At 36.8% G+C, this 26,887-nt stretch overlaps 5 protein-coding genes across 6 annotated transcripts; 1 reads left to right on the plus strand and 4 right to left on the minus strand.

Moving 5' to 3' along the window:
- Positions 1–600: 600 nt before the first annotated feature.
- LOC116006868 (DNA-binding protein SMUBP-2) lies at positions 601–8,441 on the plus strand. Of its 2 annotated transcripts, none has more exons than XM_031247370.1 (17): positions 601–824; positions 1,037–1,141; positions 1,302–1,370; positions 1,802–1,891; positions 2,046–2,129; positions 2,556–2,720; positions 3,280–3,467; positions 3,872–3,944; positions 4,195–4,248; positions 4,509–4,766; positions 4,841–5,047; positions 5,175–5,278; positions 5,632–5,776; positions 5,867–6,001; positions 6,102–6,686; positions 6,768–6,837; positions 7,316–8,441. In XM_031247370.1, exons 1-15 carry the CDS (start codon positions 702–704, stop codon positions 6,276–6,278), a joined length of 1,977 nt encoding a protein of 658 aa, XP_031103230.1. In that variant the 5' UTR covers positions 601–701; the 3' UTR covers positions 6,279–6,686; positions 6,768–6,837; positions 7,316–8,441. The 2 variants fall into 2 exon arrangements, with proteins under 2 accessions (XP_031103230.1, XP_031103231.1); XM_031247371.1 differs by having other exon boundaries at positions 804–824; positions 1,306–1,370.
- LOC116006871 (dehydration-responsive element-binding protein 2F) lies at positions 7,073–8,216 on the minus strand. The gene has a single exon (XM_031247374.1). The coding sequence runs from the start codon at positions 8,188–8,190 to the stop codon at positions 7,312–7,314; it is 879 nt and encodes a 292-aa protein (XP_031103234.1). The 5' UTR covers positions 8,191–8,216; the 3' UTR covers positions 7,073–7,311.
- A 1,528-nt stretch (positions 8,442–9,969) lies between the features above and the next one.
- On the minus strand, positions 9,970–11,882 carry LOC116006870 (ankyrin repeat-containing protein ITN1-like). Its single transcript, XM_031247373.1, has 3 exons — positions 11,209–11,882; positions 10,704–11,108; positions 9,970–10,627 (listed from the first exon to the last, which is right to left on the minus strand). The coding sequence occupies exons 1-3, from the start codon at positions 11,800–11,802 to the stop codon at positions 10,250–10,252; spliced, it is 1,377 nt and encodes a 458-aa protein (XP_031103233.1). The 5' UTR covers positions 11,803–11,882; the 3' UTR covers positions 9,970–10,249.
- A 395-nt stretch (positions 11,883–12,277) lies between these two features.
- On the minus strand, positions 12,278–16,682 carry LOC116006869 (polyol transporter 5-like). Its single transcript, XM_031247372.1, has 4 exons — positions 16,445–16,682; positions 15,913–16,275; positions 13,881–14,465; positions 12,278–13,094 (listed from the first exon to the last, which is right to left on the minus strand). The coding sequence occupies exons 1-4, from the start codon at positions 16,647–16,649 to the stop codon at positions 12,610–12,612; spliced, it is 1,638 nt and encodes a 545-aa protein (XP_031103232.1). The 5' UTR covers positions 16,650–16,682; the 3' UTR covers positions 12,278–12,609.
- A 2,825-nt stretch (positions 16,683–19,507) lies between these two features.
- LOC116006027 (putative polyol transporter 1) lies at positions 19,508–22,537 on the minus strand. Its single transcript, XM_031246277.1, has 3 exons — positions 22,193–22,537; positions 21,445–21,807; positions 19,508–20,883 (listed from the first exon to the last, which is right to left on the minus strand). The coding sequence occupies exons 1-3, from the start codon at positions 22,341–22,343 to the stop codon at positions 19,823–19,825; spliced, it is 1,575 nt and encodes a 524-aa protein (XP_031102137.1). The 5' UTR covers positions 22,344–22,537; the 3' UTR covers positions 19,508–19,822.
- Between the last annotated feature and the right edge of the window lie 4,350 nt (positions 22,538–26,887).

Below are 26,887 nucleotides of genomic sequence, written 5' to 3' on the forward strand. Positions count from 1 at the left end.
GAGATCTATTTAATCCTACCGCTAAGATTGATTCTCTAGAATTCTCCGGAACTCTCTTTACACACTCGAGGATTCCATAATATTATATAATATTTTATGGTTCTCTATTACCTCTACACTTATGTATATGATTCTATATTATTCTAACAACTATAGAAATCTATGTACCACCCCTAGAAAAGTCAGGAAGGATGTAGCAAACCTCGTCAAGGTGTCTCACGCGTCTCGAAAATTTGTAGGAAAGTGCCCTGCGCGTTACATTACGCAGTAAAATCTCCTTGCTTTCACCGGAATTTTGTGGGCTTCGCTACTCTTCAATGAGACTCCGGACCTGAAAGAGAGTTTAGTCCATGAAGGCCTCGAGAAGATACAAACATAGAAAGACGATAATGTCCCCGGATTACACGGCCAACTATCAGAAATACTAATGGTGAATTAAAAGTGGAACACTTAAAATAACTGTGTTCGCAATATGAAAAAATTAATTAAAGTGGACTAAAATTGAACAAAAATGAAATTCACTCCTAGAAAAATTAAATAGAAAAATTAAATCATTCAACCAACATTTTCATCAGAAAGGAAAAGGGAAAAAGATAAGTAGCAAAAAGCCAAAAACCCCAGAAGGGGATGATTCATACTCACTGACACTGTAACCCGGGACGGATAGAGGAAGGCAGAGAGCACAGTAAGAAGCGGCAACAATGGAGAAAGCAAAGAAGAAGAGCACCGATAACGACAACAACAATAGCAAGCAATCTTCGAAACCAGCTATAACAGTCGAACAGTTTGTCTCAATCATGACTCCTCTGATTGACTTGGAAAAGGTTATATTTGTATCCATCCTCGTACAATTAGAGCTCGAATTTTTGCACTATGTTATGTGTCGTTTATCAGAATAGAAGTTTAATTTGAATTCCGTTTCATGATCTCCATCCATTCATTCGTTTCATTTAAATTATCTTCAATGTCGCTGTTTTGTTTACTGTGCGCAAAATTCTGATATGATTCTCTGTTGTGGGCACATGGTGTTAATTAGGAAGCTGAGATTTCAGCTTCGGTGAGCTCCGCCGAGACGAGAAGTTTGGATGCTGCTCAAAGGAAGGGATCCACTATTCTCAATTTGAAGTGTGTAGATATTCAGGTAGTGTGTGTGTGTGTGTGTGTGTGTGTGTGTGTGTGTGACTGTGTGACTGTGTGAGTGTGTGTGTGTGTGTATATGTATATATATATATATATTCCTTGTTGCTATGTGTACAAATAGATATATGTAGGTGGTAAGCTTAGTGTTGTTTTGTGATTAGACAGGGCTGATGGGCAAGACTATTCTCGAGTTCCAGTCCAATAAAGAAGATGTTCTTCCCCCTCATAAGGTAATATCAATAATTTATTAGTGTTGATTGCTACTCTTATGTTTGAGTATGCACAGAGAGTTCAAAAGACAATATCAATGGAGGAAGGAAAATGTAAAATATGTTGCGACTTTACCTCTGTTTTTCAGCAAGATTGTTTATAGGACTTGAACCTATGGCCTAAAGGCCAATGGGCGAGCACTTGGACAATATGTCAAATCCAACTTCTGAACTTTATGCTTTTGAGTGATGACTAATTGACTATATTCTGTTGACTGAGACCCTTGAGTATATTTCGCTTGACATTAAATTATTCTATGTTTCTCGCATATTTCCTCTGAATTTTCTTTATAGGATATTCTAGGTTTCTGACATATTTCCTTCTAGTTATTTTCATTTTTGGTCCTAATAGTCTCTGGCATCTTTTCCTGAATAAACTTTTGGATTGGCAGTTTGGCAACCATGATGTCGTTATTTTGAAACCAAACAAGGCTGATTTAGGCTCTCCTTCACTTGGACAAGGAGTAGTTTACCGACTCAAGGTAATGCTGCTGCTTGACATTTATCAACAAACAGAAGTAAAAGGAAAAAGATATCAAGCATATTTTAAAATATATGGAGTAATTTGAATCTAGCATATAGGTGGTTTGCTGGAACATTACTTTGCTATTCATTATTGCATTTTGTATGGAACAGGACTCATCTATCACTGTTGCTTTTGATGATATTCCAGAAGAGGGATTAAATAGTCCATTACGTCTTGAGAAATTGACAAATGAGGTAAAGTACGAATTAGGAAGCTTGTAGTTCACTTTGATTTTAGGTTTAGTTGATTTATATTTCCTTATTTTATGAAATAATTTCTCTTCCCAATTACGGACTATTATTTTACAGAGTTCGATTCACTGTGAAATGTGTATGTGTACACAAAGGAAGTTTGATAATAACACTGCTAAGAGGCTTTCTATAGTCAAAGTTTTGAATCTTTCCAGATTTTTTTTAACATTATGAATATTTCTTTGTGTCTATCCATGAGTTGAAATACTTTTGATTTTATTAGTTCTCACATATGTCATCTTATTAAATTTGAAAATGGCAGATTCAATATGCATTTGTCTTGTGAAGTGTCATGAAGGTCTTGAAATTCTCCAGATAGAGGAAGAGGCCATTTTCAGATTATTGTTTCATTTGGAGTTCTTTTTGCAGGTGACATATCGCCGGATGAAGGACACATTAATACAATTGAGCAAAGGTGTTCAGAAAGGCCCTGCTTCTGACTTGGTTCCTGTTTTGTTTGGAGAGAGATCACCGACAATGTCTAAGAAGGATGCCAAGTTCACCCTCTTCAATCGCAATCTTGATCATTCCCAGGTCTTCAAGTTCTCATCATTTTCTATATCTGTAAAGGACCTGAAGGTCTTGAAGCCATAAGAGAGTTACTGTTCAAAATCTGCTGCCTTTAAGTCATTTTGTCTATTATACTTGTTTTATATCTCTGCCAAGCAACATTTATGCTGCATTCTAGCTTTATAAAGTTGAAGGGATAAAATAAAAGATAACATGCCTTTTTTGTTAAATAATTAATGACCCTGCAAGCTAATTTTCTATCGCAGTGTTGATTCTTCTATTTTGTGTGTACCAAAAGTTTTGCATCTGATACAGTGGACGCCATTGTAGAATCAGTATATCCAGTGCCACCCCATAGTGGAAAAGAGCTTTGGTTTGGTGTTGGTTGCATTTTGTTGAAACTGTACATCTTGTCTCATTTGACAATCCAACAGCAATAGGCTCTGATTAAATGATTCTTATTGCTCTTTTAGACTCCATATTTTGTTCTTCCTTGTGTCATCATGTAATGGTTTATATAGACAGTTTATATTTGATTTAATCTGTAAGTATAGTCTAAAAGATATTCTCTTCATTTTCAAAGAAAGATGCCATTGCAAAGGCTCTTTCATCCAAGGATGTATTTTTGCTGCATGGACCTCCTGGAACGGGGAAGACAACAACTGTTGTTGAGATCATCTTACAAGAAGTGAAGCGGGGATCAAAAATTCTTGCTTGTGCTGCTTCAAACATTGCTGTCGATAACATTGTTGAGCGGCTTGTTCCTCACAAGTAAGACTACATTTTGGCAATTGCTTTGTTATCTTCATAAGCAACAATGCCTATTTACAATGAGATGTAAGATGAAATTTGAAATGGTCAGAAACATGAAAGTATTATTGCGTTATACTATTAATTAGTCAGCAATATCTCCTCTGACCAATATTTTGGCATTTGCCTTTTGCTCTTACCACATGTATTCTGAATTGTCTATTTATAATGATGTTTACTTTGAGTAAGACTAATACAACTTATTCCAGAGAGATGTTATATCTCAGTTTCCTTTTCAATGTGATTCTCTTCGCCTAATACTTCCAATTAATCACAATTCCTTCTGTATAATTGCTTAATACATTTTGGTAATGGAATATCTTGTGGATGCTCAAATTATTTATTGTTGTGTCTATTATGACCAGAGTGAAGTTGGTGAGGTTGGGGCATCCTGCTCGCTTACTCCCTCAAGTATTAGACAGTGCTCTAGATGCTCAGGTAATATATTTGCTTAAATGCTTATATATGTATATGTGTGTGTATTAATTTTCAGATATTCACTGAAATACTGTTATATTGCTTTTACCGTTGTTTCTCTTGTTGTATCACTGTGTTATGTGGGTTGATATTGGATGGATGCTCTTCTTTTTAATAAAATTTTCCTTGGGGAAGATTAATATATTTATTGTGGTTTCTCAGGCCTTTTTATCTTGGGTAATAACTATACCTTCAAATCTATGTCATATAGGTGCTTCGTGGTGATAATAGTGCACTTGCAAATGACATACGCAAGGAGATGAAGGTAAATGATGCCTAAAGCATAACCAGTTAATTTATTGACTTGGCAAGAAAGGTTTGCTTTGCATTAGAAATTTATGACTTTGAACATTGTAAAGTCCTTGGCAGTCATACTCTAGTAATTTCCTAAGGAATTGATGACACAAATTATGGACAAAATTCTATTCGTTTTTGCAGTTTCCCAACCTTTTATGCCAAAATGCGATTATGTAGACTTGGAACCTCAATCTTCATGTATGTGTAGTTCATAATTTCCCTTTGCAGGCTTTGAATGGGAAGTTGTTAAAAGCTAAAGATAAAAACACTAAGAGAGACATTAGAAGAGAGCTCAAGACTCTTTCCAAGGAAGAGCGTAAAAGGCAACAACTAGCAGTGACTGATGTAATCAAGAATTCAGATGTGGTATTAACAACCTTGACTGGCGCATTGACCCACAAGTTGGACAACACTTCATTTGATCTAGTTATAATTGACGAAGCTGCCCAGGCACTTGAAATAGCATGCTGGATTGCTCTACTGAAGGTAATCCGGAAGTCTGATGATTATGTCTATTTATTTTTCAACTCTGTAAGCTAATCTAAAGGCTTAATTTCAAGGGTTCAAGGTGTATATTAGCTGGAGATCACCTCCAGCTTCCTCCAACCATTCAAAGTGTTGAGGCTGAGAAGAAAGGATTAGGGAGAACCTTGTTTGAACGTATTGCAGACTTGTATGGGGATGAAGTCATGTCTATGCTCACTGTCCAGTACCGCATGCACGAACTTATAATGAACTGGTCATCCAAAGAGCTTTACGACAGTAAGGTATGGAGCCATCATACTTAAATATTAGAGCATGAAAAATTGATTCTGATTGATGTGAACTGCTGATACATTATGTTTCTAAAAATATTCAGATCTAATTCCATGTTCTGCTGAATTGTTGTTCCAGATTGAAGCACATGCTAGTGTTGCTCAGCATATGCTGTATGAACTTGAGGATGTGAAAACGTCATCTTCAACAGAGTCAACCCTTGTTCTCATAGACATAGCTGGGTATGCTATTTATGATTTCAACTAACGTTCTTCCAGCTCATGGTCAAATGAAAAGTTTTTGAGGAAGTAGATTATGTTAAATTAAAACTCAAATTGTTTCTTACTTGAGACGAAATGAGTGGCTCTTTGTATACACATGCATTTTGTTTTTGTTTTGTTTGTCTCTGTGTGTGTGCGCGCGTGCTTAGGGAAGAATAAGTCAGATATAATTTTGATGTTTGCTAGTTGCTATATTGTATATACACACAATTTTGCTAGTGTAAAGTATTCCATGGCAATGCCTAGACAGGATGATAGGTACAGGATAATTTTGCTGCTTGTTACTGCTCACTCCTTAATGGCATCTGTTTCAGTTGTGACATGGAAGAAAAAAAGGACGAGGAAGATAGCACATTGAATGAGGGTGAAGCTGAGGTTGCTATTACCCATGCAAAAAGGCTTGTCCAAAGTGGGGTGCGAGCTTCTGATATTGGAATAATCACCCCTTATGCAGCACAGGTATAATCATTCTAAGATATGCCCAAAAAACATAGGTGCATTTGGCTATCTGCAGTATTCACATGGTACTAAGTTGCTGTTGTGATTTAGGTTGTCTTGTTGAAAGTGTTGAGAAGCAAGGAAGAGAAGCTCAAAGATATGGAGATCTCTACAGTTGATGGTTTCCAAGGTCGAGAGAAAGAAGCCATCATCATTTCAATGGTGCGATCAAACTCAAAGCAAGAGGTAATTATAGTCTTGTGCACTTCTGGAGGAATTTTAGTTGCTACTTTAGCAGCTAATATCATGCCATGAATCAAAGCCTGATTATGAATTTCATTTTTAGGTTGGATTTCTGAGTGACCGTAGGAGAATGAATGTTGCCGTGACACGAGCAAGAAGACAATGTTGTCTTGTCTGCGACACTGAGACTGTCAGTAGTGATAAGTTTTTGAAGCGCTTGATCGAGTACTTTGAAGAGCATGGTGAATATTTAAGTGCTTCAGAATATGCACATGATTGAATTCTTGATTAGTTGAAGAATATGTACTGGCGGTATGCTGAGATTTGAAGAAAACCAGCTTACCCCTTGCTGCTGCCCCTTCAGATGCATTTTACCAGATTTTGAAACAAAATAGTTTCATGTATAAGTAACTCGTTCATTTATGATGCTGGCTATGAACTATGATACTCTTATTATCCATGGCATATGAAACATTGTGCTGCAAATTTTGAATTGATGACTTGCAATGCAATCATGCAAAATTATGTCTGAATTTTCATTTTGCTTAAGAATTTGGTTCTTTACATGGTGGGAAATAGCTTGTGTGTTGTGCGTGTGCTTGTGGTGAAGCAGCTGACTTGAACCCGCAAAACCTTTCTACAAGGATGCTCATTGTGAGACCCAGTTGAAAATCAGAATCACCGCCAGGTACCTCGTATTCAGGTTCAGTTCAGTTACGATTTGATCATTCATTCACTCCAATACCAAATACATATTTTGTTTGTGCAGATCTAATCTTGCACGGTGTAGATTGCTGACAAAGGCTCACAGTGATAGTTTCATGGGTTGTGATGTTATTGTGAGTGCTTTCTTTTGCCTATAACCAAATTCTTTTGTCATCATAGAACATAGAGTATTTATCTGATAACCGGTATTTGTATCATCTTGTATTAAACTGAAGTTGAAATGCCTGATAGAAATGAATCTGTTAGTCGTTTGTTATGGAGTATATGATTTTTGCACCAAAAACGTGTTAAATGAGTGATCAGTAAACTGTTACTGGGAATAATATAGGTTTTCAAGTACACATCACATCACAGCTATGATATTTTATTAATTTATTATACGTATTTAAATCTAGTGACAACAAAATCCTCGTCCCCTTTTTCATACTCAAAGGCCAAGAGGACTCAGACTATAATAAGTTTGATCCTTCTCCCCTGATATTGCCCCTACCAAAATGCTATGTAGTGAATGACTTGTGAGCTGCATACACCAGCAAGAAGTATAAATTTAAGACCCGAGTATTGTTAACTAACAAAATCACCTCATTTCAGAAGTTCCATATAGACGGGGGAAAGCTGAGGTCATCGTTGATATCATGTAAGTATAAGGTACTGGCGTCTACTGTTTGATTATCTTCTGTTCCTGGTATTGCTTCCAGTGTGTCCCAATTGTAGGTTTTGTCAGCAAAGACATCGGCTTCACTGTCACCGAGTGAAGGTTCTGGTTCTGGTTCTGGCTCTGGCTCGGGGAAACAATTGGACAAGTCTTGCATGTCTGACTTATCTTCTTTTTGAAGTATTCCCAACTGCTGGAGGAATTCGTTTAGATCAATCTGAGGCTTCTCTTCACGGTTTTCTAGTTTCTCCCCGGATGAGAAGTCTGGTTCCTTCTCCGTTGTTTCTTGATTAACCAACCCGGGTTGTTGTTCCATCATGTTGAGCATCTCGCTTATGGGGTCACTGGAAGATGAGCTCGACGAAGAAGCATGGCAGCTTGCTTCCGTTTTCTTCAATTCCTGGAGCCGTTGGTGAATGACGTGTACACTCGGCTGGGCGCTCAGGTTGAGCAACCCGGTGCTGGGAAACAGGGAAATGAAGTTGGTGGACGGGAACCACTTGAACTTGTGCTGCGATTTGTTGATGAGTGGGTTGACGTTGGATCTCAAGTGGGGAAGATTGAGGTAAGCTTCCGGCCCATACAGCCTCCTCGCAGCTTCATCATAAGCCATGGCAGCCTCTTCGGCCGTCGCAAAAGACCCGAGCCATATCCTCGTCCTCTTCTTCGGCTCTCTGATCTCTGCCACCCATTTCCCCCAGGTCCGTTGTCTAACTCCCCGGTACTCGCACGTAGCGTTCTGGGGCCCGCCCTTCCCTCTTGCAGGGCCTTTCTTCCATGGCTTCAGTGGGTTTCTTCTATAGTTGTCCATTGTTGGGTTGGAGTGAAGAAAAGAAGGCAGTGTAGTGTGTTATGTGGAAGTGATGAGTGTAGAGAATGGAGTAGAAGGAGCGGGATATGTATAGTGTGATCTGATCAGATGAGTGTATGTAGTTTTGGTGTATAAATGTAGTCACGTTTGTATATAGTTTTAGCGCCCATGTGACCCACCGTTGCTGAAAAATTTGCATGCATTGCATGTTTAGACTCAGAATGAGCTATAGCTTCACTCTTGTGATTGTTTCATTGGTACGGTGTATGAACATTCTATTGCCATTCACTACTTACCACTAGGTGACACCTCTCTCTATTTTGATTATCTATCGTTTCATGCTTCGACAGATTATATCTTGAATTTTATGAATTCGCCCATCAAATCGTATATTTTTACTCACAACGAGCTTAACTCAAACGTCAATGTTCATGGTAGGAGTCAAAATCCTATCATGTTACTGGTAGCGAGGCTTCTCATTCACTTGACTAATGTCATGGGACATGCTTTATTCTAGATTCAAGAATAGACATAAATGGTACTCCATATTATTTTTGAAGTTCTCTCCTGTATATTATTATTATTATTTTTTAATTGTTGAATGGTATACTGGACCTGAATCACATAGATTGGTCCAATAAATAACTGGATCAAGAAAGTATTATTATGAACATTCAATATGTAAATTGTGTATTTTGAATCTAGATCCATTTGTCCGGATCCACAGAATAATTTGCCCATCCATCTCCAAGAAAGATTAAATAGGGCAAAAATCTTGGATGCATATGATATCTAAGAATAGAGCATGAAAGATTCCAACGTCAAAGGGCTTGAAGGAGAGCAGGCCGTCAGGGGACACGGGAAGCGGCGAGGAATTCATAAATAAGGGAAGGCGGACTACTGCGAACGACGCGGTTATGGAACAATTCAATGACCACATTGAGATCGATCCAACTTAATCAAACAAAATAGCAAAGTTATAGTGCCAATTAATTATCTTCCCCGGCCCGCATTGGAGAAAAATTGAATTGGAGATCGAAGCCACTGGAATGAAGCAGTGCAAAGTTTGACACGTGAATTCTTCTCCGATAGATATTGATGAATCCTGCGAGCAAGAGATAAAATTGAAACATGAATTGAAGCAACTTGGAGGCCGGCGTGTAGAAGAAATAAAAGCTGCAAGTTCAGATCCTTTAATTCATTCCAGTTTAGTCACCTTCTCCAACAGCCTTCATATCCATTGTATCCGTTTTCTACTGCTGGGCCTCTGTGTTTCCTGAAGGTGATCCCCTGTTGTTGACGATTCAACCCCGGCCCGTTGCACTTTTCGCGGTACGTGTCGCTCTCCTGTGTGTACTGTTCGGTTTGCTCATTAGTTTCTATTCTTTGGATTTGCAGCCAGCTGAGGAAGGCAATATCTGCCACTGACTTTACACTGATAATAAGTGTAGTAAATAAGTTTTAATAAATTTTCACTTCTGTTTATTTTTTTTTTTTTGTTTTTTTAAATAAACATTATATGGTACTATACGTGTAATTACTTTGTCATAAATAGCAACCATTTTAGACTACAATTCAGTAGTTGATTGGAAAGTGGATAAAAAGTCAAGGTCCTTACTCCTTATAATAATAGTTAGACATATATTTAAAGTTTTAAATTTTCTTTAGAAAACTAACTATAAAAATATTCAATTTATCAATTACATTGTCAAATAAATGGTAGTGACATATAAGTAAATTTATTTTTCTTGATGAACTAATAGAGCAATTTTTTTTAGGTTGACAAGAAAAAAAAAAAAAGCCATACATTATAAGAAAAGCAAATTGCACTAGAAAAAATTAGTGCCACAAACTAGATGGAGAGAGGTATTTGACCAATTATCTATTTTGGGCTTTCCACACAATTTTACTCATGGAATGAATCAAGAATCCTGAAAGGTTTCAAATGCTTACATAGCATATGATTGAGATGGATGAGCAACCTTAACAACTAGAAGTGAAATAAGAATTCAAGAATTATACCGAAGAAAGCAACCTTCTAACAACTTCGTTTACTTGGTCAAACATTTGTAAAAACAGAATTAGCCGTCCTAGCTTTCTTCTCCGGCCAAGAAACAATATTCCCTTTCTTCTTCTCTATCCACCTGAAGATCAAACGAACCGTGTTCCCGAACAGCAACAGACCCATGACACAGCTCCAAACCGTGACAGAAATCTGAACCACATTACCCAACTGCGACCTGTACTGCTTGGGAGTGATGATGAAAATGGCGACGCCGTAAGACAACGCAATCGTGGTAACGGTGAGCCACATGATGACCATCAAACCCCACAGGAAGAGCCGGCGCCGGAACGGCAGTCCGCTTATCAGCAGCAGAATGGTGCTGAGAGAGGCGACGAAAGCTGTAGTGTTTGTCCGGATGAAATAGCGGTATACCTGTTGAGTATGTAATATATAAATATAAATGTGCAATCCAACTATTAGCTTAGACTTGAGATATAATATATTATACCTTGGCGTGATTATATGCCATCACAGCTTCCCCCGCCTTGTGAGCAGAATCTGGGGATAGTGAATCCTCCTGCCAGACTCCTCCCGGAGGGTTTACTCCGGCCTGGAAAGCCATGGTGGCGATGAGGGACGCCACCACCATTATGGAGTCGCGTTTTCTTGATAGCCAGTCTCCGGCGGGATTTTGGTGGTTATTGTTGGTGGTAGTGGTGGTTTTAGGTTGGTGATGAGTAGTGCCGGAGATTTCCTTGGCTCTTAAAGCTCCGGCGCCTCTGAGCATCTCTCCGATCTCGAAATCCTTCATGTCTTTCTGCAGGCCATGTGCTAGAACATCTAATGCTGTGTAGCCATTTTCATTGGTTGAATTTACAGCTATTTGGCTGTTGCTTAGCAAATGTTTGATAATCTGCATTTGCATGACTAAATTATTAAAACTTTGTAAGAGATTCAGGGCTTTTTTTTTTTAATTTCGTCCAGAACTTATAAAATGTTTAGACCAAACATACCTCAATTTGTTTGTTGGAAACAGCAAAGTGAAAGATGGTGTTCCCATCAGAATCTGTTGCATTAATGATCTCATCAATAATCTCCCCCTCAACACTTGCCATTAACGTCTTGAGAGCTTCAATCTGATTATGTTTAACACACAGGTGGAGAACTGTTTCCTTGCCGGAACCCGTCCTCTGCCGAACCGCCGCCGGTTGAACTCTCAGCAGCTCTTTCACGGCTTCAACCCGGCCTTTCATGGCGGCAAGGTGGAGGGGATTCCTGCCGTCTCTATCACCGGCTAAGCACATTTCTGTGTTAGCAGAAAGTAGGAGTTTTACCATCTCCAAATCCCCTCTGACGGCCGCCATGTGAAGCGGCGACGAATTTCTTGAATCCAACTCCGCCGCAAGCTGAGAATTCCGGCGAAGAAGTTCCCCGGCGAACTCGACGTGACCTCGCATCACCGCTATATGCAGCGGAGTTTCTTGGAAGCAATTCAGAGTAACTCTGTCGAGAATCAGCTTGTCTTCTTGGAGCAACTCACGCAGAGCTCTCACGTCGCCATTAATGGCGGCTTCATAAACCCTTCTATCCATGTTCATCTCTTTCATTAATTATCTCAAACAACCCAAATTATATTAAACCGGGCCACTTTCAATTCCATTATGACCTCAATATATATAGGCTACAAGTCAACGCTTAAGAAGTAAACTGGTTTTGATTCAGTCGTTTAATTGTTTGCTTGGAAAGAACATCGTTAGCACCTATGAATGCTGGGGATAATTCGAAGAAGGTGCAGTGAGAACACGCCTTAAAGTCATCACTAATCCGTATAAACATCACGACATTTTCCTATTTACACGCGGACAACCTTAATCTTTGAACTTTTAATCATTTAAATACGAGATAAATCATGCTCTGATCCACCCAAGGTAGACCAGTACATCTCACTACGGCATATTCCACGTGTTTAGATTACAATATATAGTTAGTACCTAACTACTATACTCTCCCTCATGTATATACAAATATTTCTTACAATGGAACTTCATTACAATATACTTCATTTCTTTTTGTAGATGATTAAAAAAAAACATATAACCACTACATACATACTCGTGGTTGTTGAGCATAATTAATATCTAAACATAAATGTACAGTCCAACTATTAGCTTAGACTGATGTAGCACATGCTTCAATTTACATAGGTTTATGCTAGGATCTGCACCCTCAAATACCATATATAGGTTTATGCTAGGATCTCCAAACACAATAACATTAGCATAAAGTTATACCCCCGGTATAGAATATAAAATATTTTGGACAGTCATTTGCAGTAATTTGTACATTATTTATGGAGGTGCAACAAAATTATGTTTTATTTAATTTGGCAATGGGGTTCCAACTTTCAACAACATTCAAGGTTGCCCATTATCACCCACACCATTATTATTTCCCCCACTCTTCTTCCCATCCAACTCCTTCATGGTAGACCTCCACCGGAAAAAAGTTCCGAACAGAGACTCCGTCTCTTCCAGCGTTCTCCCCTGCGTTTCCGGCATCAAGGTGAAGAAGAAAACCCAAGCGATCACTGAAACCCCAGAGTACATGAAGAAAGCTCCGCCGATCGTTATGGCTTTGTAGAGAGATATAAATGACATTAATAGGCTCCCGCTCACCGCGCGATTCACCGCCACGCCGATCGCGCAGCCCTGCGCCCGCAGCCGCAGCGGGAAAACCTCCGAGCAGTACACCCACGGGATTGGCCCTAATCCGATGGAGAAGAAGGCTACGCATAGTAATGACATGATAATGCACCACGCGATTGCCCATGGCAGCTTCTCCGCCGTGTGGTCGATTATTGTTAGCCCCGTGGCCAGCCCCAACATGGATATTATGAGTCCTATAAGGAGAGAAACATGGAATAAGTTTATAGGACTATAAGTTAGACTAATTAATGAATCAAATTCAATCCTTTTTGTGTAGTTTAACTTATGTTTATTATTAAAGTGGATCAACTTGTCTCATAGCAGATTTAATTTTTAGGACGGGTTTTTCCAGGTCAACTTATAAACTAAAGTTTATGTAATCTTAACTTGCTTCAGCCGGGTTGGCGAGCCTTTTTATATTTGTATATCAGCTTAAATACGGTTGCGTCTTAACATGCGGTTAGTGCGGACGCACTGATAGTATATAAAAAATGCACCGATAATTTTAAAAAAACGCACAACAATAAAATGTAAAAATGCACCACAAAAAAAGCATCACACCCAACGAAATGAACCATACATCCTCACACCTAATGGTGTGTTTCTGAACACTATGTGATGCTTTTATGTACCTAATGATGCGTTTTGGGTGATGTGTATCTAATGGTATTTTTTGTGCATTGGTGTATTTTTTGTTGTGCGTTTCCTACACTATTAATGCATATTTACATAACTATTAGTGTGTCCACACTAACAGCACGCTAGCCCGACTACACTGGAACTAATGTCTATATATATATAAATCCGCATAACCCACCACCCGCCAGGATCAAACTCATCTTGGCCGACATTTTCACAGGTTAAAATTATAGGCCTTAATCCGCTCTATGGCAGGACGATTTAGGCCTGGTTCGCGCACTTTGACCCACCTTAACACCTTGCATTATAGTTCAATTGAGTATGGTGTTAGAATAACTAACCGCCGACGCTGGTGAGAAGCAGCACGCGCCGCCCGACTCTATCAAGAAGAAAAGTGGCGACTAAACAGAAGACCGTCTTCGAGAATCCGACGCCCATACTAGCTAGCAGCTTCTCCCTGTCAGTTTCTATCCCGGCCTTCTGGAATATTCTGGGACTGTACATAACCACCGCGTCAATGGCGCTCAACTGCTGGAACAAATGGATCCCGACGCCGGTCAACAGAATATGGCGGACCTTCGGCGTCGGCCGAAGAAACAGCTCCCTCCACACGCCCTTCCCGCCGCCGGATTCCTTCTGGACTTCTACGACGTCGTCCTCGCAGTCCTCCGGTATCCCCGCCGCTTCTTTGATCCCTGCTAGCCTCCGCCTCGATTCTTCCATGGAATCGGAAGTTTTTTCCAGAACCTTCTTCGCCTCGCCGAGTTTTCCCTGCATTACTAGCCAACGAGGTGACTCGGGCATGGCGAGCACGCCGAGGGCCAGTAGGGCGGACGGAACCACCCCGATTCCCAGCATTAATCGCCATCCCAGAGTCAATGGGAGCTTCGCAAATGAATAATTTGCAACGAATCCAAGTAAAACACCTGCCCATATTTAAATCACACACACAAATTAATAAAATAAATTAATAAGAATTTTACGTATCCATATACTACTGTCAAATCGGGCTGGGCCACCCCACCACGGGCCTAATTTCTAGCGGCCTTTTGCGGGCCGACCCATTAGGCTCGTAGGCTAGGATTCATACAATCCTAATCTGCTCCACGCGGGTTGACGGTCCTGTGGGCTTTTGTTTGTTGTTTTTTTAAATTGTACACATGAATATAAACATTCATGTACAATGTATATATTAAAAAAATAAAAAAATAAAAATAAAATAAAAAAAGAAGAGGTGGGTTAGCGGGCCGGCCCGTAGCCCGCGCGGGTAATGGGCCTTAGCAGGCTAGGTCCATTAGACTCGCTCTTTCGCAGGTCATCTTTTTTGTAGTCCTAATCTGCCCCAATGCAAGGCGAGTGCAGACCAGTACTAATCTCATATATAAAAATGATGTGTTAGATAGTGCAACAAAAAATGATAATTTTCCTTTAGAAAAGAAAGAAGATAATTGTAGAATTGTTGTAATAAATAACTCATGACTGCAATACTAAACAAAGTAACAAAAAAGTGATAGGGAGTGGCATGATAAAGATGACACAACTGAAGAAGGAAAAGATATTGTCGTTTAGCAGCCATCATATGTATGTAGAGAGTATCAAGAACAGAATCACATTGTGGGAAGAATATTTTAAAAAAATGAGCATCTATCGTCCAAACCGTATCTTACCTTTAATTTATTCGAGAATAAGATACAATCATACAAATATTGAATTTAATATTGTATATGGGTAAATTGTTTTATACGGAGTATATATTAGAACGTGCAGGTTAAAGTTAAAAATAAAAGTTAATGTTGGAGGTCACTTACACAACATTACAAATTTAACTCTTAATAGTAGCAGTTTATTGATCTTTTTTATTTAAACCGATCAACTACGACTAGAATCACAAAACAGGGCCTCTCAGTCAAGGTCGTCGAATGTATATCATCTTTCTAATAAAAGACAGTATATATTATAAAATAAAATTATTAATAGGGTGTTGGAGGACAAACAACCATGGTCTTCCATACATATATTATACAATATAGAATAAATTTTTTTTGATAAGAACAAAAGATAAAATAAAATAAAACTATGACGTATGAGGTTGAGCGTGAGGATAATAGCTTTTTTGTAAATCAAAGAAATAGATCATAATTTTTATCAATTTTCTATTATTTCTCTAGTAATTTCAATGTTGGCAAACACTTGTATCAGATCGTCTCATCAGATTTAGATCAAAGATCCCACCTATTTTATAAATTGAGACCCGTTACCTTATTATAGGTGACGAAAGTTTACTTATCATTTTCAAGGAGAATATTGGGAAATAGGGCAAAGGGTAAAAGTGTAAAAGCCTGAAGAAGCACCACCACACAAAAGAAAACGTACCAAAGTTGATAAAAACTTCCGGGAAAGAAGTGAGGAAGCCACGGATAGACTCCGGCGCCACCTCGGCGGTGTACACCGGAGCAATCATGAGGGCGTAGCCGACGCCGATTCCGGCAACGAAACGGCCCACCATGAGGAAAGCGTAGTTGGTGGCAAACCCCATCAGAAGCGCTCCGACGAAGAAGACGCACCCCGCCACCACGATGGTGTACCGGCGGCCTATCAAGTCCGACGTCCTCCCCGCCACGGCGGAGCCGACGAGCGAGTAGATGTTGATTGTTCCGATCAGGAACTCCACTTGCACGTCGGAGATTTTCAGATCTTGCTTGATGTAAATCGACGCGCCACTCATCACTCCCGTATCTGCACGTAAATATCATGCATACAGCCAATATAGACAGCTCAACTGGTCATAGGAGTAAAATATATATATATATATATATATATGCATACATATAGCATTTATATTAACAAATCCGAAACGAATATAATTGAAATAGTTTATATATGATATAGTAATAATAATTCTCACCATAGCCAAGTAAGATAGAAGTCATGGAAGCTAAGAGAGAGCAGGCCAGGGCGTATTTATTCCGTTTTGGTTTCTTTGGAGGGCCGACATCCGCCGGCGCCGGCAGCAGTGGTGTGGCCGGCGGAGGTTCGCCGGAGTGAGCTCCGTTAGATTTCACGTCAGCCATGAGGAGATTGAACACATTCAAACAATTTTTGGGAAGCATAATGAATGACTATAAGTAAAGTTTGAGAAAATAAAATGAGGAATATTTTTAATTTGAAATTACTATTTAAAAGAGTATTTTCAAAAATTAAATTTATACGTAGTAATTATTAAATACGAGAATTTTGGTGCAAGTACTTATTTATTTTGGGACAAATTAAATGAAGAATTTTGGGTGTGAGAGACGCAAGTGTTGACTAGACGTCTTCTAATTTCACGTGGTGTGTTTATGCAATTGTGCTAAAGAGAAGGACACCCATTAGGGACTTGGGGCCCACACTTACCATTTTTCACAAATTAATATTCCATAAATTTGTCCAAAAAGAATTTTAAAAGCTAATAATTTATTGTATAATATATTCAAAAGTATTTTAAATATTATATCAAAAGAATTATATTATCTAAATTAAATTTGAGGGGAACTTAATACGTTGTTGATTCAGTTATTTGTATTTATATATTGAAATATAAATTTAGTTTAGATACAAACTCAATGTTACAATTTTACATAAATCTATATTATATAAAAGTAAAATCTTCCTATTTCATTTTGAAGCTCAAAATTTTGTAGTTAATTATTTAAATATTTTATTGGTCAATAATTAACCAAGCTTATTTGGTAAGAAAATGTAAAATGAAAGGTAATTAATATCTATTAATTGGTAATATCTATTGTTTCTATATTGGTAATATAATTGATTAATTATATGCATAAATACTAATATTTAATATATAATAATAATAATAATTTTAGTATATTCCTGTTGAAGAAAAATCATTAATTTCACAATGAAGAGTAAATAATATAAGTGAAATGCATTTTTTTTTTAAATGTAAATAAAACTGGATAGAGAGTGTAATAATAAGTACATTAAATGACATGCCTTTATTTTTTTCGTAATAAAATGGAACAATAAATATAGAATATATATATTCATTCTTAAATGATGTCTATTAAAAGTATCAGTAAATAAAATAGGATACAGAATTAAAAAGTCAATAATCTATTTCTTTTCTATTAATAAAAGTAAAAATGAATGTTAGCAAACCAATTTTAAAGAAAAAAAATAGATAATGAAAACAAAAAAATAGAAAATAAAGTTTAAAAAAAAAAAAAACTGAAGTAAATGCAGGCCCCTAGAGTTTTTAGTTGGAAATAACACTTTTGACCATGACAACTTTAGGATTTAACATATTATGTATTGTTGTTTTTGACATATACGGGGGCGTTTGGTTCACGGAATCTTGGATTACCCCAGGTAATAGGATTACCTCCAGGAAGGTAATGTGAGATTTTGAGAATGTAAGATTACCTGATGTGTTTGGTTTGGATTGTGGAATATAATATTACTTTGTTTGGTTAAGGGTTATATTTTAGGTTATATGGGACAATTTACTATAATGTCCTTATATATATATATATATATATATATATATATATATATATATATATATATATATATATATTTGTGTGCCTTTATTGTGTGTATTTTTATTTATTTATATGTATGAATGTATTGATGCTTAATATTAAAAAAATAAATATATAAATATACACACATGTATATTTGATTATATAAAAATATATTTATTTTATATATGTTATTGTGTTAGTATTATTATTATTATTATTATTATTATTATTATTATTATATAAGGTATTATTATTATTATTATTATTATTATTATTATTATATAAGGATATATTATTATTATTATTATTATTATTATTATTATATAAGGATAAGGATTAATTAACAAGGGCAAAGTTGGAATAATCCAAGGTTAAGGATTAATTAACAAGGGCAAAGTTGGAATAATCCAAGGTAATCTTAGATTACCTAAAAAAACGGGGGTAATCACATTACCTTGAAACATTACCGCCACATCAGCTTTGAGATAATATAACATTACCAGGTAATCTCATAACTTGAAACAAACAAAGTAATATAACATTANTACCTTGAAACATTACCGCCACATCAGCTTTGAGATAATATAACATTACCAGGTAATCTCATAACTTGAAACAAACAAAGTAATATAACATTACCAGACTCAGATTACCTAGGTAATCTCAGATGACCCGAACCAAACGGCCCCTAAAAAGTGGTTAGCAGTAACATGACTACTAACAAATAACAATGGTTATCGAAAATTTTAAATAATTGATCCAACCAAGACAACAAGCAAATGGCAACAATTTCCCACCACCGGTGGTTGAAAAAAAAAAATAGTGATGTATGCTCAAAAATTAAAAAAAAAAAATGATATATAGACTCCTATAGTATGATTTTATTGTTAGAAGGGAAAGTGGAGAATTAAAATTATGACATTTTTATGTCAAAGACCTTGTTCTCCAGCGACATATTTGTGGCTCTTCCTGACAGGATAATTGGATAAAACACTCACATTTGGATTGACCCGCAGTAGTCAAAGCAATCAACATGGTCAGTTGGATGGTAACGGTCAAGAGTAAAATATATTAGGAAGAGGTGGAACGGTTCTTATAGTCAAATACCGCCTCGTCAAAGAGAGTTTATGGAGGAGAGCGCACAACAATTACAGATGAGTCATGGCACATACGGAGGGGAACTAAAGGCCGTTAGTGCACATTATTGTAACCATTACAAGTTTATAGTATAAAGAATGAGCCTATCCCACAGCAAAGGGGAGACACTCTATACCGTACTCTGAGCATAGCAATACAATTACTCTACACCTTTCCTAATATACTCTTTCTCTCCCAAATAAAAGGTCAGTGATTCAATAGGTTGAAAAAATATGTACAGACAGATACTACACGGTAACAAAGTTATAGTATTCACAAGAACTGATGAAATGAACAAGCCCAACATATCGATGATTAACAACATAACTTATTATTTAAACTATAAGACCATGCATTCAAATTCTGAGATACATAGCTAGGCTCCCTAGACATCTAACTGTCTCACACAGATTTTCTTGATAATTAGATAAAATCTATGTTGGGAGACCATTTTAAACATTTAAACTACCTACGATATGATAAATAATTCGGAGTTCCACACGTGGCCTAACGGTCCACTGATTAACATACCACATAATTTATTATTTAATTAAGCAACATAGATAATATAAGTATCTTTAAAAAAAGATTATATAAGTAAGTATATATGGTAGAAGTCCAAGCTAAGCCTCGCCGTTATCTTCGCCGTTTTCTGCAGATTTCTTCCTCTCCAGCTCTCTCAGGGTGGATCGCCACCGGAAAAACGTGCCGAACAGTGCCTCCGTGTCTTCTAACGTTCTTCCCTGAGTTTCCGGGAGTAAGGTGAAGAAGTAGACCCAAGCAACGGCGGAGCAGCCGGCGTAGAGGAAGAACGCGCCGCCGATTGTGATAAGTTTGTAGAGGGAGATAAAGGACATTAGTAAACTGCCGCTTAGGAGGCGATTGAGCGCAACCGCGATAGCGCATCCCTGGGCGCGTAGGCGAAGGGGGAAGACCTCGGAGCTGTAGACCCACGGGATGGGGCCGAGGCCGATGGAGAAGAACGCGACGCAGGAGAGCGTCATGGCCACGCACCACCCGACGGTCCACGGCGGAGTTTCTGCGGACCGATCGACGACGGTTAAGCCGGCGGCCAAACAGAGGAGGGAAACCACGACGCCGCCGACGCTCGTCAGGAGCAGCACGCGCCGGCCGACCTTGTCGAGCAGAAAAGTCGCGACTAAACAGAAAATCATCTTCGAGAATCCGACGGCGATGCTGGCCAGAAGCTGCTGAGTCTCCGTCTCGATTCCGGCCTTTTCAAATATCTTCGGACTATACATAACCACCGCGTCAACCGCGCTGGTCTGCTGGAAAAAGTGGACTCCCACGCCGGCCAACAGAATGTGCACGATTTTCGGACTCGGATTCACGAAAAGCTCCTTCCATACCCCCTTGCCGCCGCTCGACTCCGCCTTGATTTCAACGACGTCGTCTTTGCAGTCCGCCGGAATCCCCGCCGCCTCCTTGATATCCGCTAATCTCTGTTGCGATTCTTCCATGGAATCGGAGGTTTTGTCCAGAACTTCCTTGGCGTCTCGGAGGCGGCCCTGCATCACCAGCCACCGCGGCGACTCCGGCATGGCGAGTACGCCGAGCGCGAGTATGGCCGCCGGAACTAAACCTACTCCCAGCATCAATCGCCATCCCAAGTGTAATGGAAGCCTTGCAAATGAGTAATTTGCAACAAATCCAAGTAAAACACCTGTAAATTAAATATTATTCACCAGTTTTCAAATACAAAAATTATGATAATAGTGCATTTAATGAAAATAATTTTGTGATTTTTTAAATTAATTTATGATGAAATCAATCAATTCAAAAACATTAATATAGAGTTGCACCTTTGATAGAAATTTAAGTCATTAATCTCAAATATTCAATATTTCAAATCTGTCCACATAGACTTATTGGAAAATGGTAGACTAGATGAACAATGGCCATTAGTTTTGTGCTCGAATGGTATGTAGTGGCTCTCCCATATGGGAGATCACGAGATCGAGCCTTAATGGAGGTGAAACTAACTCTCTTTGTGCTTTAACAGGTTGAGAAAGTATGCATAGGAACAGATATATATTACAATGTAATAAAGTTTTTTTAAAAAAATGAACAATAGCCATATATGTAAATAAAAAATAGAGTTTACTTATTTAGATTCATTTTGAAATGGAATCATTGATGAAATTCTTAAAGAATAAGGAATATTATTTATATCTTTGGATAAAATTATTTAGAAAATCCAAAGGATCGGACCGGTGAAACGTACCAAAATTGATGAATACTTCAGGGAAGGAAGTGAGGAAGCCGCGGATGGAGGCGGGCGCCACCTCGGCGGTGTACACCGGAGCGATCATCAGGGCGTATCCGACGCCGATTCCGGCGACAAACCGACCCACCATAAGGAAAGAGAAGTCGGTGGCGAATCCCATCAAGAGCGCGCCGACGAAGAAGATGACCCCCGCCAAGACGATGGTGTAGCGGCGGCCGATCCAGTCGGAGGTCCGCCCCGCCACGGCGGATCCGACCAGCGAGTAGATGTTGATAGTTCCGATCAGCAGCTCCACCTGCACGTCGGAGACGTGCAGATCCTTCTTAATGTAAATCGATGCCCCACTCATCACTCCTATGTCTGCATTTCAACATTACAAATATTCATCCAAATTGACATGAATCTAAATGACTAAAAATTGACAATGAATTGAAAATTGACACTACAGCAAGTAACCGTAAGTATTGACCTTCTTGATTTAAACATACAATAAGAACAACTTAAATTGTTTATATGGTTGCTGTAAGCCTATAAGGAACCTAAATTGACTTTTTTGATTTGAATTTTCAATAAGGACGTCTCAAATTGATTTATAAGGTTTTATACCTGACAGGATCATAAAACAGATTCATCTATGGCACTCTCGGATAATGAGTGCCTGCCAGATCATAAAACAGATTCATCTCTGACACTCTCAGGTAATGACTGCAATTTAAAAAAATTAAACAACAAATTTTGGAGTTACCATAGCCAAGTAAAACGGAAGTCATGGAGGCCAAGATGGAGCAAGCTAGGGCATATTTGTTGCGTTTTGGTTTCTTGGGAGCGTCGTCGTGGACCGCCGTAAGGAGTGGTGGGCTGGCCAGAGGATGGCCGGCGGATTTCAGGTCAGCCATAGTCGGAATCCAGCGCGCACACAGATCAAAGAAGATGAAAGGAGATTTAGATGAAATTTGCAGATGCAATATATGTTTTTATGTATATATATTGGCTTAAAGGGCCGGGAATGCAAGAAACGTTTGGAAAAGTGAAGGGGATGATGATTTATAAGAGGTTTTGGTGTGCTTGGAGTAGTACTTCTATAGTATATACTTGTGTGTGCCTGTTTTTGTGTATATATAGTACTATATTACAAGCACACCAATATAATATATATATATATATAATATTTACATGTATAAAGATTATTACTGTAATATTTTCACCAAAAAATAAAGATTATTAATATTTATTAGTTACTACTTTTTTTTATTTTTAAAAAGACTAATATTATTACACATTTGGCATTACAACAATGGTAATATTGCTCAGTAGGGAATTTTATTTAAAATTATTCCTACTTTTTTTAGTTACGGTAATCAAAATCTAAGGTGTGTGAGATTCACACTTTCTTTAAAATTGATTTCATTCCTTAGGGGTATCACTATGTGCGTTGAAATGTCAATTTTTCAAAATACCTACATGAAAAAAAAAAAATAATAGAGATTTTGATGTGCCAAAAATTCTCAAATATTCTGTTTAACACATGATATTTTCATTTTTTTTTGGGGGGAGAAAAAAAAACATAGAGAGCGCATTTTGAAACACAAAAAGTAGAGAATGGAGATTTTTTTTTTAAAGGAAGAATGGAAAATGAATTTAGGGAAAATTGGGGACATGAAAAAAAAAAAAAAGTAAATGCAGCCCCATATTACAAAATAGTATTAATGAATGGGCAAAAAAATTTTATAAATCCAAAAAAAAAAAAACCTTTTTTTTTGTATTTAATAAAATTATATCTCTACAAAAAGATAAGATATACAGTTGGGAATTTTCCTAATTAATTACAATCAATATAACATTTTAGAAACTAATTGATACTACTCAAAAAGTTCTGAGCCTCGGAATGGTAGCCTTTTCTGAATATGCATGAAATTTAATTTTGTAAATATATATATATATATATATATTGAAATTTTTTTTTGTATATATATCAAAATCAGAATAATTAATATTTATAACTATCCAATTAACCATTTTCCTTATACAATTTTCTGTTCTCTCCTTTTCCATTTTCGAGCTATAACTTTAAAAAAGTAAAATATGCATAAATAATTAATATGCTAAGACTAGCCAGATAAGGAGAGAGAATTTTTTTTATCCACAATGGATAATTATTTCCATAAAGTATTAGTTTGTCCCAAAATGAGCAGTTCAATGCGTGAAACATATTTCTCATATCCTTTCAGTCATTGCATATGTAATATTTTACTCTTTTGTGAGTTTGCGCATATTATGAATTAATTAGTGTTATATTATGAAATAAATTTAAGAAAAACAAAACGTAGCATTATATTACTTGATAAAATCAGGGAGACTTGAACTCAAATCTACTACCAATTTTAGGTATAATGTATAAAGATAATTGCATTTATAATACGAAAAATATTATTTCCTATTTGATGGAAATGACCCCTTTTTGAGAATATTGTGTCCATATTTTCTAAATAGTTGTCTAATTATATTGAATCCTTATATATACTGAATGATATGATGCAAAAATATATAAAGTAAGAAGAATCAATTATGAAAATCTTTCATATTCTTGATCAAAAAAAAACTCTCATATTTATTTGAGATAAATCAAATTAATAAGAAGAATCATTTGAGATAAAAATGCATATTATAATAAATAATATTATCCTATAACATAATTTTCACAGTCACTATTTAAAATTTTGAATGTGTGTCCTAGCTAGGTGAAACTGGCTTTATGATCCTAGTCGGCAAATAATCATAATGAGGTAAATTAATTTTGGTTGTTCATAACTGACCGACATAAACTATGAAGACCAATAGACAGCTCCACTAAAAGTCGAACTTGAAATATTGTGATTATCAAATTAACTGGTTGACGAACAACTCGGTATTGAGTCAAAGAGTCTAGGTTGTATGAGTACTTGTACCAAGTTGGTTATATTATATTTTGGCGGCCCCATTACATAGTTTATATGTAGTTATATATGTAATATATATGTGTGTATTATATAGTTTAAATTGCTTTATGCAAATTTGACAATGTTGTCTGACTTTTTTATATTCGTTAATAGGTGTAATACTATACGAGTTATTGTTGAATAGTTATACTTAGCAATGGTGTTGGATTGGGGGTATCTTTAGTGTGCTTTAATAATAAGTGTACGTGTGTCCTATAAAAGTGTACATATTATAATTTAATTAAATTGCTCTGTGCAAATTTGACAATGTTGGTAGACTTAAAAAAAAAAAAAAAAATCATTAATAAGCTAAGGGTAGTACTACACATGTTATTGTTGATTTATTTATTATTATTATAATTATTGGAGTGATAGAAAGAAATTCATAGACACCATGTGTACAGTGAGTAAATATCATATAGTGACTCTAGCTAATTGGCAAATGACCACGAGGAGATAAATTAAATTATTCATAGCTGATCGGTTCAAACTAAAAAAGACCAATATGTCGCTTCCACTGGGAATCAAAACTAAAATCTTATGATTACCAAACCAATAACAACCTGATCAACTTGATTAAGATTGTCCTATTATTGTTTAACACTTTGTGGGTGTTTGGTAAATAACTGTTGACTGATAGCTGTTAGCTAATTGGGTTAGTAGATTTTATTAGTTGATAGCATTGATTGATTGTAGAAAGATATTTTGTAAATTAGTTATATTGATTGTTTAACAAAATCAAACAAATTAAAATTAGTTATTCGACTAATTATTTTATCAAACATGACCTTCAAGATTGGAATGATGTTGGATTGGGGTTTTTTTTATTGTACTTTAGCAAGTACACTAATCCTTAAACATTTCGACACGTCGCAGACAAGTACAGTGGCATATTTAATTTAAAAATTGAACAGCCAACTAACTGCTCCTTGTACCTTACTGATGACATGCATTAAGGTCCAGGTTGTGGACCGGATACACTAAAAATGCGGCTTCTAGTCTTGAACTTTAGAACACGTTGCATGGCGTCGATCCAATTTCGTTCTTTCGACCTTCCCAAAGCTATCACTGCTTCGTCGAAATTGGGATTGTTATATATCATAACTGCATGGCTAGCTTCTCACCACAAAAAAAAACTTGTACGAGACTAACGTGACCATCAATCATCTTATATTTAATTTGATTTTGACAAATCAAAACGATGCCTTGAGTGTGGAATGAAGTGATCGAATAAGTCAATTTTATCACGTGATTGATTATATAAACATAGTCAAATCACAATGTTACAACTTTGACCTTAAGTAAAAATGATCTATTGACTTTTTTGATTTGAATTCATCCGTTATAAATACTCTAAACTAGTTTACCTTATTGTGATCACCTTACAAGTATTGGTTAAGTGCGTAGAGCATGATTATCATATTTAAAGGTCAGAACTCTCAATCAAACTCGTTGCACATGTGATATCTTTAGATAATGGTTGTAGATGACCCGAAAATGACAACAACCAAGTAAAGATGAGGGAGGACATGGCTGCCTACATTCATTTAGGCATTGTCATTTGTATTTACGTTTGCACACGAAGCCATAATGTCTTTACTTCTATACCATTCAATTCGTTAAGGGTCGTTTTCTAGTTTGGTTGAGTGTTTAGTGTGATTGTCAAATTGCTATCGAAATAACAAGTGAAGTCCGAGAAATGTGGTTCAAAGAAATATCATTGCTAAAAGGATAGATACTAGCTAGTAGCAATGTGGAGTTTTCAACGTGCTGGATAGTGACAATAGATAGTAAGTTTTCAGTGCAATCGGCTAAAGATCGATTTGGAAATTGAAGTGTTAGGCAAGGACTCAATCATGAAGAGTATGTAATTGTAAGACATGTTAATCATGAGGAGAAATCATGCATGTGCGATGTTTTGATAGTAATTTACAAATTTAGGTTCCATGTGCTTGAATATCCTCCCAATGGGTTTCATCCTCTTCTAATAGTAGATTATATTGGAGTGACATTTTCATATTTCATGTTGGGTACTTGGGCTTTAAGTACCGTTTGGTAGAAGAATTCTTTGAAACCATGTGATCAAAAGCATTATGTCATGAAGACGGCAAATTATGCTGTGGACCCAGGTCCACCTTGCAAGGTGGACCTGGGTCCAAAACTACGTCGTTTTTTGTCTCTTTTTTTTTAAAAAAAAAAAATTAGTAAACATATTGCTAAATATATTTTTTAAAAAAAAAAAATTAGTAAACATATTGCTAAATATAGAGTTGTCTAAAAATGTGTGAATGTAGAGGTTTCAAAGTGTGAATGTAGAGTATAAAAATCGTGAATGTACATTTATGATTGTGTGAATGTAGAGTTGCCCAGAAATGTGTGAATGTGGAGGTTTCAAATTGTGAATATAAAGTATAGAAATTGTGAATGTAGAGTTATGCATGTGTGAATCTGTAATAGAGTTAAAA

Source organism: Ipomoea triloba, chromosome 15 (assembly GCF_003576645.1).
Source record: "Ipomoea triloba cultivar NCNSP0323 chromosome 15, ASM357664v1".
Lineage (NCBI taxonomy): Eukaryota > Viridiplantae > Streptophyta > Magnoliopsida > Solanales > Convolvulaceae > Ipomoea > Ipomoea triloba.